A 13,026-nucleotide genomic window follows, 5' to 3' on the forward strand; every position below is an offset into this window, starting at 1 on the left:
ACATGTCACCACTATTTCGGAAAAGTAATGGTGGCATTGGCTGAAAGTAGCCCGCCAACTAAAATTTTATGCAAGCATTTCCACAATAGTGCAAGCATGATGAAAAGTAATAGGAGCTAGCTAATGACAAGTAATGAAGCTCTCTTCGGATATCATTTCAAGGGAGGGATCATCAAAAATGATGTCAATAGTTGGACAAAAATAGCATCATGTGCTTCAAGTACAAAGCCGACTTCAGTTGCATGCAGCAATCGGAAAACAGTCAGACGGACGGCTACTAGGTCATGCACCATTGTATGCATATGTACAGGAGGGAGACATGTTTTCAAAGCAATCTAACGTCTTCACATGGGGAAGACATTGGATCAAGTCTCAGAAGGAGACCGCAGAGATGAGTTCATATGCATCCAACATATGTTTGAGATCATCATCAACCAGGGTGTCATTCATGCCCATGGGAGGTTCAATGACGGTGCAGCACGCCCAGAGGAGATATCCGATTGGTTACAGCAACAGAACCGCCATGCTGACGTTTGCCTCGCTAGTATGACATGTCAAGAATACCAAAACGGTGCTTATGTTATGTAATAGGAGAGGACAATGATGGGGTCTTGAGTACTCAGTTACATGTCATTATGTGTTAACGTTGTTCCAAACTTGCCTGGCTATCTATCATCTTGACTACTATTCTAATTGTTGTTGCGTGTTAATTAACGTTATTCCAAACTAGTTTCCTAATTCTCTTATTTATTATGGTTAAGTTCATTCTTTCTATATTGACATGTAATTATGATATGCAAACGTCTACACTGATAATCACATTCTTTGCCATGTTAGCAGAATATGCTGCTTTGTATGCAGAAAACACTGTCGTGGTAGTATAGTTCAGTTGCTTGTAAACTCAATTAGTGGCATGTGTCGCCACTACCGTTCATAGTCACTAGTGGTGTCTATATATTCACAGCGCGCGCGCTCAAACACAGAGATACATATATACTACTGATAGTGTGGGGCCCACCACGCCACCACACTTATGAGGGGCACATCATTGTTGGTGTGGGGGCTGCACACCACCAACATTGTTTTGGCACGCCACCGGTAGCTTTTTTGTACTGGTGTTTATAATTGGTATAGTCACTGTTAGACAAGTTTGACTACATGTTTTCTAGAGTTTCACCTTTTATAAACTGATGTAGCATTAGTTTTATCTATTTTTCTTTAGACCTAGCAATGGTATCCCCCATTCTTGAGTTCACAGACCTAGACCACATTATTCTAACATATTAAACAACAATCAATCTTCAACAATTAAAATCCTACAACAACCTATAAATTCCTAAAATATATAATCCTATAAATCAAATATAGAATATGTTTTCAAGAATTATAATCTTACAAAGTTCTTTTGAAAATTATTAAGTAAAATTTGTTGCAAATCTACGTTACCAATTAAGATGAAACCTCGTTAGTGATTTTTACTGACAACAACCTCGTTGTATTTATCATGCTGAGTTGAAGTATTGGTTGAAAAAATGTTCGTGGGCCGATTGTACGTGGCATTAGATCAGTATGTGGCATTAAAGTTTGGAACATGTAACTCGAGAGCGATCACCTATACTAAGTTAGTGGGTTGGTCATACACTATATCATGTTAGTACACCCTATCTATGGATTTGAATCATCTCACCTTCGTTTATTCATGTCTTGAAACCATAAGAAATGAGCAAGTGAAGCATCTAGAAGTACTTGCTTTGTAGCACACACAAAATTTCTTCATCGGAAAGCCAACTAAAAATTCGATTTGGACTTCGTAGAAAAGGTTTATGTTATTGTCCGCGCACGGCTGCCCCATGGCCTTTTAGTTTCTGAAATAAACATTTTTGCAGCATCACATACAAAAAGATGGAACTCCCTACTGTACATATCTCAATCCAAAAGTGCACTTAATTTAAAATATGTAGCAATTCAAGTAAATATATAATATATTTTTTAACTTCGGCATGTCAAATGGATGAGGTTGTACGTGTCTGGCCAAGTGTTATGTAACATTTTTCTTTTTTATCTTAGTCCTTAAAATCAAAGATTAATGGCGTAGATATTTCATGCTATGTAGCTCAACCAAATTGGTCGAAGAAAATATGTATATTTTATAAAGTCACGCCCATTTATCCTTGGAAATAATAATAAAACACTATTAATAACATTAATAAAAATAAATTATGTACATATATATAATATTACCTACATCCCAAATTAATTGTATTGGATTTGTCTAGATGCAAATGTATCTAAAACTAAAATGTGTCCGTATCTAGACAAATCTAAGACAATTAAATCAGGAGAGAGGGATTAGGTATGTATTATTAGCCAAAGTAAGAAAATTTTTACTACTTACTATTTTATAAAATTACCCCATTTATCCTTGGAAATAATAATAATAATATGTTGTTAATAGCATTAATAATAATAAATTATATATATACTAATAGATATAGGGTATTAATGGAAATAATACTAGCATGATTTTACAGCTGGTAGCCCCCGTTTATATATACGGATGCCTCAAAACGGAGATGGCATACGTGTAATCTGCGTAGAACCTGTCTAGTTTTCGCTACGAGTACGCAGGAAACAGGATCCTCGCCGTCCCGTCGCCGTCGCCGTAGCGAAACAGTGAGGTGGCTCCCCGTCCCCGTCGTCGAGCGGAGGGCAGTGCGTACGTCTGCTGAAGATGGTGGTACGTCGTCGCTTCTCTCTCCTTTTTGTTTTTGTATTTTTAATTGATTTGCCCCGAGACCAACGGCGGCGCCAGCGCGAATCGTCGTCGCCGAGTAGCGGACGACGTTAGTCTAAAAGTAGCTAGGTCGGCCCAGCCGGATCCGCGGCCGCGCTCACTACGTGCCCGCCGGTACCGTTCTTGGTGGGACATGCATGAATCCTTCTTGTTTCATGGCGGTGGCGGCCGGTGGGATTTCCACCGGAGTAGAATAGATGGATGATGTATTGGCTTCTTTGTGGTTTCAACACCGTATACGTAGTGTAGTGGGGGACCTTCCTTCCGTTGCCATGTAAAAACGTGCTACGTAGAGTACGTTGTTTGTTTCTTTGGCGGCCGGCCGGTGTGGTGCTGTGTCCATTTGCCATACGTACCGAGGGAACTGTTTACCGCTCGTTGGCTTCGAAAAGAAAGGTTTACTGCTCATTGTCTGCATTTGGTAAAGAAACATAATGGATTATTACCACCCGGCTGTCCCATGATAGAGAGCATGCAGCTGCCATGCATGCCACCTGCTATTCTTATGCATGTTACGAGTTTATGGCCCAGTACACAACACAGTTTTGTCAGTGTAGTGGCGTGCCGAATACCTTGTTTGTTTGTACACGCATGAGGATGCATGGTATTATTTGCTAGCAACCACGCGCCCGCCCGGCACAGGTAGCTACAGCCGCCCCGCCGCTGCAGCCAACGTGCTCCTCCAATTTGATAGACAGTGCGTATTGTAGCCCACTACAACAGTTGTAGATGGTCAAGTTGTACGCCACCATGCCCATGATAATGGTGCACAATGGCTCGAGTAATAGGTGCACGATCGCCTGGTGATGGCTCTCTGTAAAATGTACATATTGCCCTACCGATAAATGAATCGATACGTTGAGTCTCCAAATCAGTTTCCTCCTTAACATTGTACCAGAGCAAAGGGGTTGATCAGTATTTCATCAGTTACTGCATCTTGATGTATAGACGTCCCCTGTTATCATCATCTCTGGTTATCAGTTATACTTAGTTGTGCTTCAAGACTACACTCACTATGTGTGGACCTACCCTCTCAAACACAAGTCTGATGAGCTGCCATTTTCCGCGAGTTCTATGCCTACTTTCTCACCCAATTTCAGCTGCCCATTTTCAAAAGGACAACGGTAGAGAGTTTGACTGTCACATTGTTCAGTCTCTTCTCTCTGACATGGCTCTGTTCTTCACCTCTCGTGTCCTGACACGAGTCGACAAAATGGCAAGGCAGAACACACACCTCGCACCCTCAACGACAATGTTTGTCCGCTCCTGTATCATGCATCATGCCGCCACATTTCTAGGCCGAGGCACTCAACCCTGCCACCTACCTCCTGAACCGGCGGCCGTGCTATGCCAGTGCGCCCTGCACTCCACATGAACGGCGACCTGTCGTCGCTCCTCACTTACATCATTCTTTGTGTCTTTGGGTGTCTATGTTACGATGCTACCCCAACACCACAGCCACTGCTTGTCACAAACTCAATGTACGCTCTATCGCATGTGTCTTCCTCGGCTACCGATCATCGCGGCTACCATTTCTTTGATCCGCTCTCCTGTTAGGTTCTCACCTCACGGCATGTGCTCTTTGATGAGGCAATGTTTCCCTTTGCCCGTTCCATCGCAACTAAACATGTGCCGCCCTTGCAACTGCTAGCAGCTTTGCCGGTTTTGGAGGTCATTGTTCTCTATCGTCCCGCAACGCACAACCCGCACCCTCAGGCGATTCAAGCATGTGCATCCAATCTCCATCGGGCAGGCACACTTCTTTGTCGCTCGGTGCGTGTTCTCGCCTTTCAAATGGTGGCGTTGGGTCAGTGATTGACGACTCGTATGGCTCTACGAGTCGGGCGCCAATTCTTGATTCAAGCATGCTCGTCGGATCGCCATCCTACTGCCCTGGTGCATCTTCATCGTGTGCGCCCTCGACTGATTCTAGCTCGCTCGTCGGATCATCATCCGACAGTGCCGCGGCTTCGCCACCTGTCACTTGTGCTCCCCCACCGCATCCACCAAGACTGGTGGTCACGCAAGCTCAGGTTGGCCTTTTCTGGCCAAACGGGTGTTACTACGAAGCCGCCACTGCCTTCTCCACATCGTTGATCTCCCCTATTCCCATCTGATCTATTCGGGTGGCTATTCATGCATGTTCCCAACTGGCTCGCGGCCATGCGCGAGGAGTACACTCCCCTCGTCTGCAACTGAACCTTGGACTTAGTGATGTACCCGCCTGGTGCCAACCTGATCACCGACAAGTGTATCTTCAAGCACAAATTGCACACGAATGACCCGCTCGAGCGCTACAAAGCGCGTTGGGTCATCTGCGGCTTTCATCAGCGTCGGCCGGCTTCGTTGACGAAATCAAGCCAGACCACCTCTGTCAGCTGGCCAAGTCCCTCCACGGCTTAAAACAGGCACCACATGCCTGGTTTGTGCGGTTCGTCGGCTTCATTAAGACCCTTGGCTTCGCCGCCACATGCTCTAACTCCTCTCTATTCACGATGGCGCATGGTGCCGACATTGCATTCCTTATGCTCTATGTGGACAATATCGTGCTCAGGTCATCTTCCCTTGGGAGTTTACTCCTACGCGGCCGAGCGTTAGAACGCTGAATCTCAATCTTTTCACACACCCCCCCCCCTGATTTCACCGGGTGGGGGTGCCGGGTTGCCGAAACTTCTCCACTTAATTACTGAAACAGGAAAGTATTACGCTATCTGAAATCGGCCGCTCCAGGGAGCGAGCGCGAGATAGACATCCCCCTTCTCTTGCTCTTCTCCAATGCATTGTGCACCAGCTCACTGGCGAGTTCGCCATGAAGGACCTGGGGCGACAACACTTCTTCCTTGGCATCTGTGTCACCCGCACTACTACTGGCTTCTTCCTTTGTCAGCAGCAGTATGCCGACCAAGTGATCGAGTGCACCACCATGCATAGCTGCAAGCCTTCGCCTAGTCCCATCGACAACAAGGGCAAGTTGTCGTAAGCAGACGACCCTGGAGTCGACGATCCCTTCGCCTACTACAACCTCGCCGGAGCGCTCCAGTACCTCATGATCACGCACCCTGAGCTTATGTATGTTGTCCAACATATTTTTTTGCACATGCAAGACCCGCGTGTGTGTCACCAGAATCCAATCAAGCGGGTTCTCCTCTACATCATGGCACGCGAGCTCTTGGAATGCACCTCCGCGCCTCATGGACTTTGGATCTTCCCACCTTCAGCGACATGGACTAGATTGGCTGCCCGGACACACGTCGCAAGATGTCCTTCTCTGTCTACCTTGGTGATGCTCTGGTGTCATGGTCTTCCCAGCGGCAGGCCACCGTGTCCAGGTTCAGTGTTGTGGCTGAATATCACGGCGTCACCAACAACTGTATTTTAATAGTTCAAAGAGTTTATCTCACTTTTTCAGCACTTAATGAAAGTAAGTTGTATTGACGCATCAAGTAAAGATCAATCAGACAGGATGGAATGTATTTTATATTTTCTCTCTTGCCAATGAAATGTTGAATAACTGCCTCCTTGCTCCCGCCAATTGTTCCTAGGGGCATTGCTAATTCATGCGCGCATCGGCATGGTCAATTTCCGACAATTGGCCTTTTCCTGATTTGGAAGTCATAGAGAATGAAGCGAAGGATTAAATATGGTGGGTCCACCCGTGAAATTCAGGGGGTGATTAAGTGTGGATTAGGTGGACATGCATGCCGATTAGCAGCCTGGTTTGACACGTGATCAGGAGCGCTTCGCGTTGAAGGTTGTTGCCTATGGAAAAGAAGGTGGATCCAGGGGTGGGTCACACGCATTTAATATGAGTAAGAATGACATGGGTGCGACTATATTTTCGCGCGTTGTCATGTGCGGCCATGAAGGAGTCAATCTGTGTTCCTAGAATGCATGCTAAGTTGGGATTGGCTTGTGCTAGTAATTTTTTCTTCCCTAATTAACACATTCTTGATTAGAGCAACCATCTCGAATACGCACGAGTGTGCGTATCATTTTATAAAGAAGAAGGGGAAAAGACTCCCATCCACACAGGTACATAATATTTACATGCCTCGGGCATCCACCTCCACATGGGGTAACTACATGTTCGACTACTCACCCAAACCCCACCTTGCGAGCCCCGCAAACACTCCATCCAAATGCCCTTTCAAGAGCCCTGCTTGTCTCCATGCACGCCCTTCCCGCTCGATCCGTCCGAGTACTTGTGCTGTGAAGGGGCTTGCGCCATTGAAGACGATGTCGTTCCTGTGCTTCCAAATCACCCACATGCCCAGCAAGCATAAGGCTCGTGTGGTCCGCCGTTGGTCTCGTCGTTGCTCCTGCCTTAAGCACCATGAGGCGAGGCTATCGTCATTGCCAGGCTCCATCTCCGGCTGGTTTGTGGCTACGCTCATCCAATGCCACACTTCTTTCGAAAAGGCACAACTCACCATTAGATGATTCATAGTTTCCTCTTGTTGATCGCAGAAAGGGCACATGTCCTGGTGCGGCAGCCCGCGCTTGGCAAGTCTGTCGGAGGTCCAGCACCGATTCTTGAGTGCAAGCCATGCAAAGAAACGGCATGTCAGAGGTGCTCTCGATCCCCAAGTGGATGCGGCCGTAGGCGCCACCTCAAGTCCCGCAAACCTTGCCGCGTACGCTGAACGCACAGAGAACGCGCCATCCTTCTCCCATGCCCAGCTAACCGAGTCCGGCGTGTCTGGATCCAACTGGACCGTCTCTACTCTTGACCAAAGTCGCAAAAATTGCTGTAACGCTGCCTCAGTAATGTCGGGCCCAATGTCTCCTGCCCATGCTGCATCCTCCACGGCTGCCTCAACTGTGCGCGTCCGCCTTATCCGTTTGGGAACCCTGTCATATATCAGCGGTGCGAGCTCATAGATGCGGAAACCCTGCAGCCAGCGATCCTCCCAAAATAGCGTATCCTTCCCGTTGCCGACCACAGCTCTCGCCGCTGCGTGGAACACTGCCATCGAGTCCTTAGGCACTGAAATGGATAATCCTGACCATGGCCTCAGCTTGTCTGTCCTTTGAAGCCACGGCCACCTCGCTTGCAAGGCTACGTTGAGCCAACGTAGGTTTGGAATGCCTAAGCCGCCAGCCCACTTCGGCCGGCAAACCATGTCCCAAGCCACTGAGCAGTTCCCTCCATTGGCCTCCTTCTTGCCACACCACAGAAAGCCTCGGCAGATACGCGCCATCGTTGATAAGGTCTTGGGTGGTATATCCAATGCGAGCATGGCATGGATAGGGACCGCACAGAGCACCGATGTTATTAGAATTAAGCGTCCACTCTTAGGCATTAGAGCTGCCCTCCAGCTTGGGAGGTAATTAGCCAGTTGGTCCACAAGGCCTTGGAGCTGCGCCGTTGATTGCTTGCGGATTGTAAGCGGAAGCCCCAAATACTTGCAAGGGAAAGTCCCACTCGAGCAGCCAAGCAGATTGCAGACCTCATTGAGGCTCTCCTGAGTGCATCGAATGCCCATTGCTGCGCTCTTTGCCAGGTTCACCCAAAGCCCAGACGCATGTCCAAACTCGTCCAAGATTGCTCTACACATCTTGGACTCCAGCTCCAACGGCTTGAAGAACACCATCACATCATCCGCAAACATGGAGACCCTTTGATGTGCGCTGGAACGGGCCAGCGGTGCTAGCAATCCTTTTTTCAGCGGCAAGCTTGAAGAGACGATGAAGGGGTTCCATGCACAATATGAATACCATTGGGGACAGCGCAGCCCCTTGCCTTAGCCCTTTGCAAGCATAGATTGGTTTCCCAGGAATTCCATTGATCATGACACGCGTGGAGGAGGTAGCCAACAAGCCACACATCCAAGAAATCCATCTCCTCCCGAAGCCCAAGCGTGTCAAAACCTCGATGATGAACGGCCACTGAATGGAGTCAAACGCCTTCGATATGTCAAGCTTGAGCATAATAGTTGGCATTTTGAGTGCGTGTAGGCGCCTTGCCGTAGCTTGAACTAGCATGAACTTATCATGCAAGGATCGGCCGCGGACAAAAGCACTCTGATGATGACCAACCAAATTCGGCAGCTCCGCCGCCAATCTTATTGCTAGCACTTTCTCAAAGATCTTGACCGCTCCATGCAATAGACTCACCGGTCAGAAGTCACTAATATCTACAGCCCCATCTCGCTTAGGCAGCAGTGATACAATCGCCTTGTTGATGCATTGCATTCCACGCATGTCTCCACGAAAAAAGTCCCCAAATGCTCGCATGAAGTCCCATTTGATTATATTCCAACAAGTCGCGAAGAACCAGCCTGTGAACCCATCAGGGCCTGGCGACTTGTCCAATGGCATGGACTTGACTGCCTGCTCCACCTCCTCCATCGTGAACGGGACCTCAAGGTGCAACAGGTCCCTGGATGGCATGTCCAGCATGTCCAAGTTGATGGTGTGATGCCTCGTCGGTGAAGACCCAAACACAGATGTATAGTAGTCGTCCACCATCCCAGCAACACTCTCGTGCCCTGTGAATATCTCCCCATTATGTTGCATGGCTGTGATCATGTTTTTTCGTTGCCGATGTCGCGCATGCCGATGGAAAAACTCTGTGTTGGCGTCCCCCTCTCGTAAGTGCAGCAGGCGGGAGCGTTGCCTCGCGATCGTCCGCTCGAGGGAGCTTAGTCCCAAAAGCTTCTTCTTGAGCAGCTTCCGAAGACCATGCTCTTGGTCCGTGAGGGCTCTTGAATCCGCAGCCATATCAAGTCGGAGGATGACCTCCATGGCTAGTGCCACCTGAAGGCGAACATTGCCGATCCATTAGTCACTCCACCGCCGCAAAGCCTTGGCCGTCGCTCGTAGTTTAGCATCCAGCACTACGAACGCATTCCCAACGGGCAGGACAGATTGCCACGCCTCAGCCACCACTTCCTGGAAGCCATCGGCCTTTGGCCAAAACGACTCGAACCTGAAGCTGCGGCCCACCTGAAACTCCGCATCTAGGTCTAGAAGAAGCGGGCAGTGGTCCGAAATTGCTGAACCCAGCGCTGCCAGCAAGCTAGCCGGGAACTTGTCCTCCCACGAGTTTGTAACGAACACATGGTCCAGCTTCTCCAGGGTTGGGTCCCGCCTCTCATTACTCCACGTGTATCTCCTCCCGTTTAGGTATAGCTCTTTAAGTTCTAGTCTATTCAAAATTGTCCGCAAGCGCGCCATCATTCGCCTGTTGATCGATGTGTTGTTCTTGTCTTCTGGATTCACAATCAAGTTGAAATCCCCAACCAGGGCCCAGGGCCCAGCATGCAAGTCCCGCACGTCCGCAATCTCCTGAAGGAATTGCACCTTCTCCGCATCTCTTTGCGGGCCGTAGACTCCTGTCAGCCACCACCTTGGATCACCGCCGTCGACCGGAGTCACAAGAGCTGTTAAGGTGTTATCAGTTGTGTGCGGGTTAGAGAGCGCGACCACAATCGGGTCCCATGCAATTAGCACCCCACCACGTGTTCCACTTGCCGACAAGTAGAAAAACTTCTCGAATTTATTTCCGAGGCAATGCCTGATGATTTCGCTTGTTACAACTTCCAACTTCGTCTCTTGAAGACATACAATGCTAGGACCATCACAACGTTATCACCTTGGCTCTCACTTTCTCAATTTAAATGAGGAAAAACATTTATTTTGTCACCTGCCACGTTTTAGAATTTGATAAAAATTGTGTGTTCTATGTCTCATTTCCAACAGATCACTCGAGTATCGCCTGCTCATGCGTCGACCACCTTCTGTCTACCCACACAGAACAAGGGGGGAGTCCTCGACAATAAACATGACATTATTCCTATTATCACAATTCTTAGATAAGATACCACTCGAGTATGGCCACTCCAGACAAGAGGATACTTTTCATTGGTATACGTTTCAGACGATCAATTTCAGAACATATGTTCATGTACTAAAAGTAGCTATGTGGCATGAGTTGTGCCGCTACCAAGATAAACTCACCAATACAAAAAGTTTCTACCTAGAAGAACTCAAGACCAATCAAGCATGACTGTCTAGCCAAGGGAACACTCGATTATTGCCGTGCTGAGAAGGGACTGCTCATCTCCATGCACTCCGGACGACCAAGTTCCATAGGACGCTCGTGGTTTAAAGTACGTCGCTACCAACGGTAACACACCGATTTAGCAAGTTGCTAGATAGACTCACTCAAGAATAATCAAACACTAAGTAGTATACATGTTTTCTCTCATGCTAATGGTAAGTGTATGTCTTCTTTTGTCAATAGCTCGTGAAATTGGCTAGAAAGTAAGACTTTGTATAATTAGCAGGCTTGTATATACATCTCACCAACGACGCCGACCGAAGTGGCACCTGCACAGGTTACTTCTTATATGTGGATGGCATGGCTTGCCGATCCTACAAGTGTATGTGAACCTTGGGCATGATCCCTATCTTCTACCTTGTATGCTACTACAAATGGAGATTGCATACTGTATGCACAAATAAGGCTTACAACTTTGTTATTGTGTTTCCATGTAGGATGGTAAGATAGTGAAACATGGTCTTATAGTTTTTTTAGGCAGTCTGGCTTTCTTGCTCGCACACAATAGAATAATCGTTGGAAGGAGTTCTGTGTAGTAGGGTCTGCTACCCATGTTTTACTCGCTTAAGTAGGGAAGTATGAGGAACAAAAATGTGGCTCACGATATGTATGTGATCTGCATGGGTATTGACAGAAAAGCGTCGAATAATACCAGCCAATGGTTGACTTATTTTTATTTTTGTGGGATTTTCTATCATGGCAATCGTTTTCTAGTTAACTCATCAAGTAATTTTAGTACATTATAGATTCAAAATGTTTGACTATTTGTTGTCCATGATGACACATTGGCAATCCTTTGACCAAGACATTGCATTTAACACATCGATGCTCTTTAAGAAGGAACTATGTGGTTTTAGTTTAGGTTATAGGGATCCACCTATATGGTCCTAAATTCTAACTTCCCTGGCATTTCACAACATCCCTTTGAGTTGTTCGTTGAGACTGCAATCTACAGTTGTTTAACCATTTGATGCAAGCATCATCAAATTGTTATGCAGTAATGCATGTTTAATTAGTAATCTTATTCTTGGTGATAATGGGAAAATCTGGTCAATCTGACTACCTTTTTGGATTTACCTGATGATTTTCCTCCCATAAAATAGCCCTGTTACATATAATATGATCTACTCTTATGTTATTTTAAATCTAGCAACTTCAACCAATTAGCCATCCCTATAACTTGAAATTATATTGTTTCCGATTTTATTGGTGTATATTATTTGTGCATTAGCCTACAGTTTTGTTACGAAGTGCTATACGGATTTCATGCTAGAGATTTCAATTGTGATATCTTGCAAATGATGTTATATTGCAGGGTAGAATTATTGCTCTCCTCTACACTTGCTTTTCTAATTGTTTGCTTTCAATATTGAATGAAGTGTGCTTAACTAATTCCACAGGGCTTTAGGAACGATAGTGATGGTCGTGATAAAGGGAAAAGTGATGTTGAGTCTGAACCCTCATGGGCTCCGGACTTGAGGAACTTATATGCTCCTGGCCCGTCCACGCTGGTACCTCAGGTAGTAACTGGTTTTGTATTTAAGTACAAGAGCTAGCCAAGACTTGTTGTTATTAAGATATATAGTAGTGTGATGTCTGCACCGGAATAGATTAATAAAAAGGAAAGATGGCATATTCCTTGTTGTTATGTCCAATGTGTTTGTGAGTCAAAGAATATGGGCCCATAGTTGACTTACTTGTAGTTATGATGATCTAATGGTTATGCTTTGTTGATTAAAAGAGAGTAGTATATTAATGGCTGGATGTTTTGCTTTTATATGTGATTTTATAGTATGGCTATCTTTTCTCTAGTTAACCCATCAAGTAGTTTTATACTTTTAGTACATAATAGATTCAAAATGTTTGACTATGTGTTAACCATGATGACACATTGGCCGGCACACCTTTGACAAGCATGTATTTAAACGTGTTGATATTCTTTAATAAGGAATTATGTGGTTTAGTTTATGTTATATTGATCTTTCTATATAGTTCAAAATTCTTACTTATCTGGCAGTTCACCTCATGCATTTGAACTATATATTCATTTAGACTGGAAACTACCTTGTTTATCCATTTGATGCAAGCATCATCAAGTTGTACTGCACTAGTGCATGTTTGGTTACAAACCATAATCTAGGTGATAATGGGCAAACCCTGTCTATCT

At 46.1% G+C, this 13,026-nt stretch overlaps 1 protein-coding gene across 1 annotated transcript in view; it reads left to right on the forward strand.

The window, feature by feature from the left end:
* Positions 1–10,629: 10,629 nt before the first annotated feature.
* The window catches only part of LOC123067850 (DNA (cytosine-5)-methyltransferase DRM2-like), a 7,583-nt gene continuing 5,186 nt past the window's right edge, over positions 10,630–13,026 (forward strand). The window contains exons 1-3 of the mRNA XM_044490464.1: positions 10,630–10,703; positions 11,297–11,300; positions 12,260–12,370. Of these exons, the coding sequence (XP_044346399.1) occupies positions 10,630–10,703; positions 11,297–11,300; positions 12,260–12,370 (189 nt within the window). The remainder of the gene's footprint in view (positions 10,704–11,296; positions 11,301–12,259; positions 12,371–13,026) is intronic.

The sequence above is a fragment of the Triticum aestivum genome, chromosome 3B (assembly GCF_018294505.1).
Source record: "Triticum aestivum cultivar Chinese Spring chromosome 3B, IWGSC CS RefSeq v2.1, whole genome shotgun sequence".
Taxonomy (NCBI): domain Eukaryota; kingdom Viridiplantae; phylum Streptophyta; class Magnoliopsida; order Poales; family Poaceae; genus Triticum; species Triticum aestivum.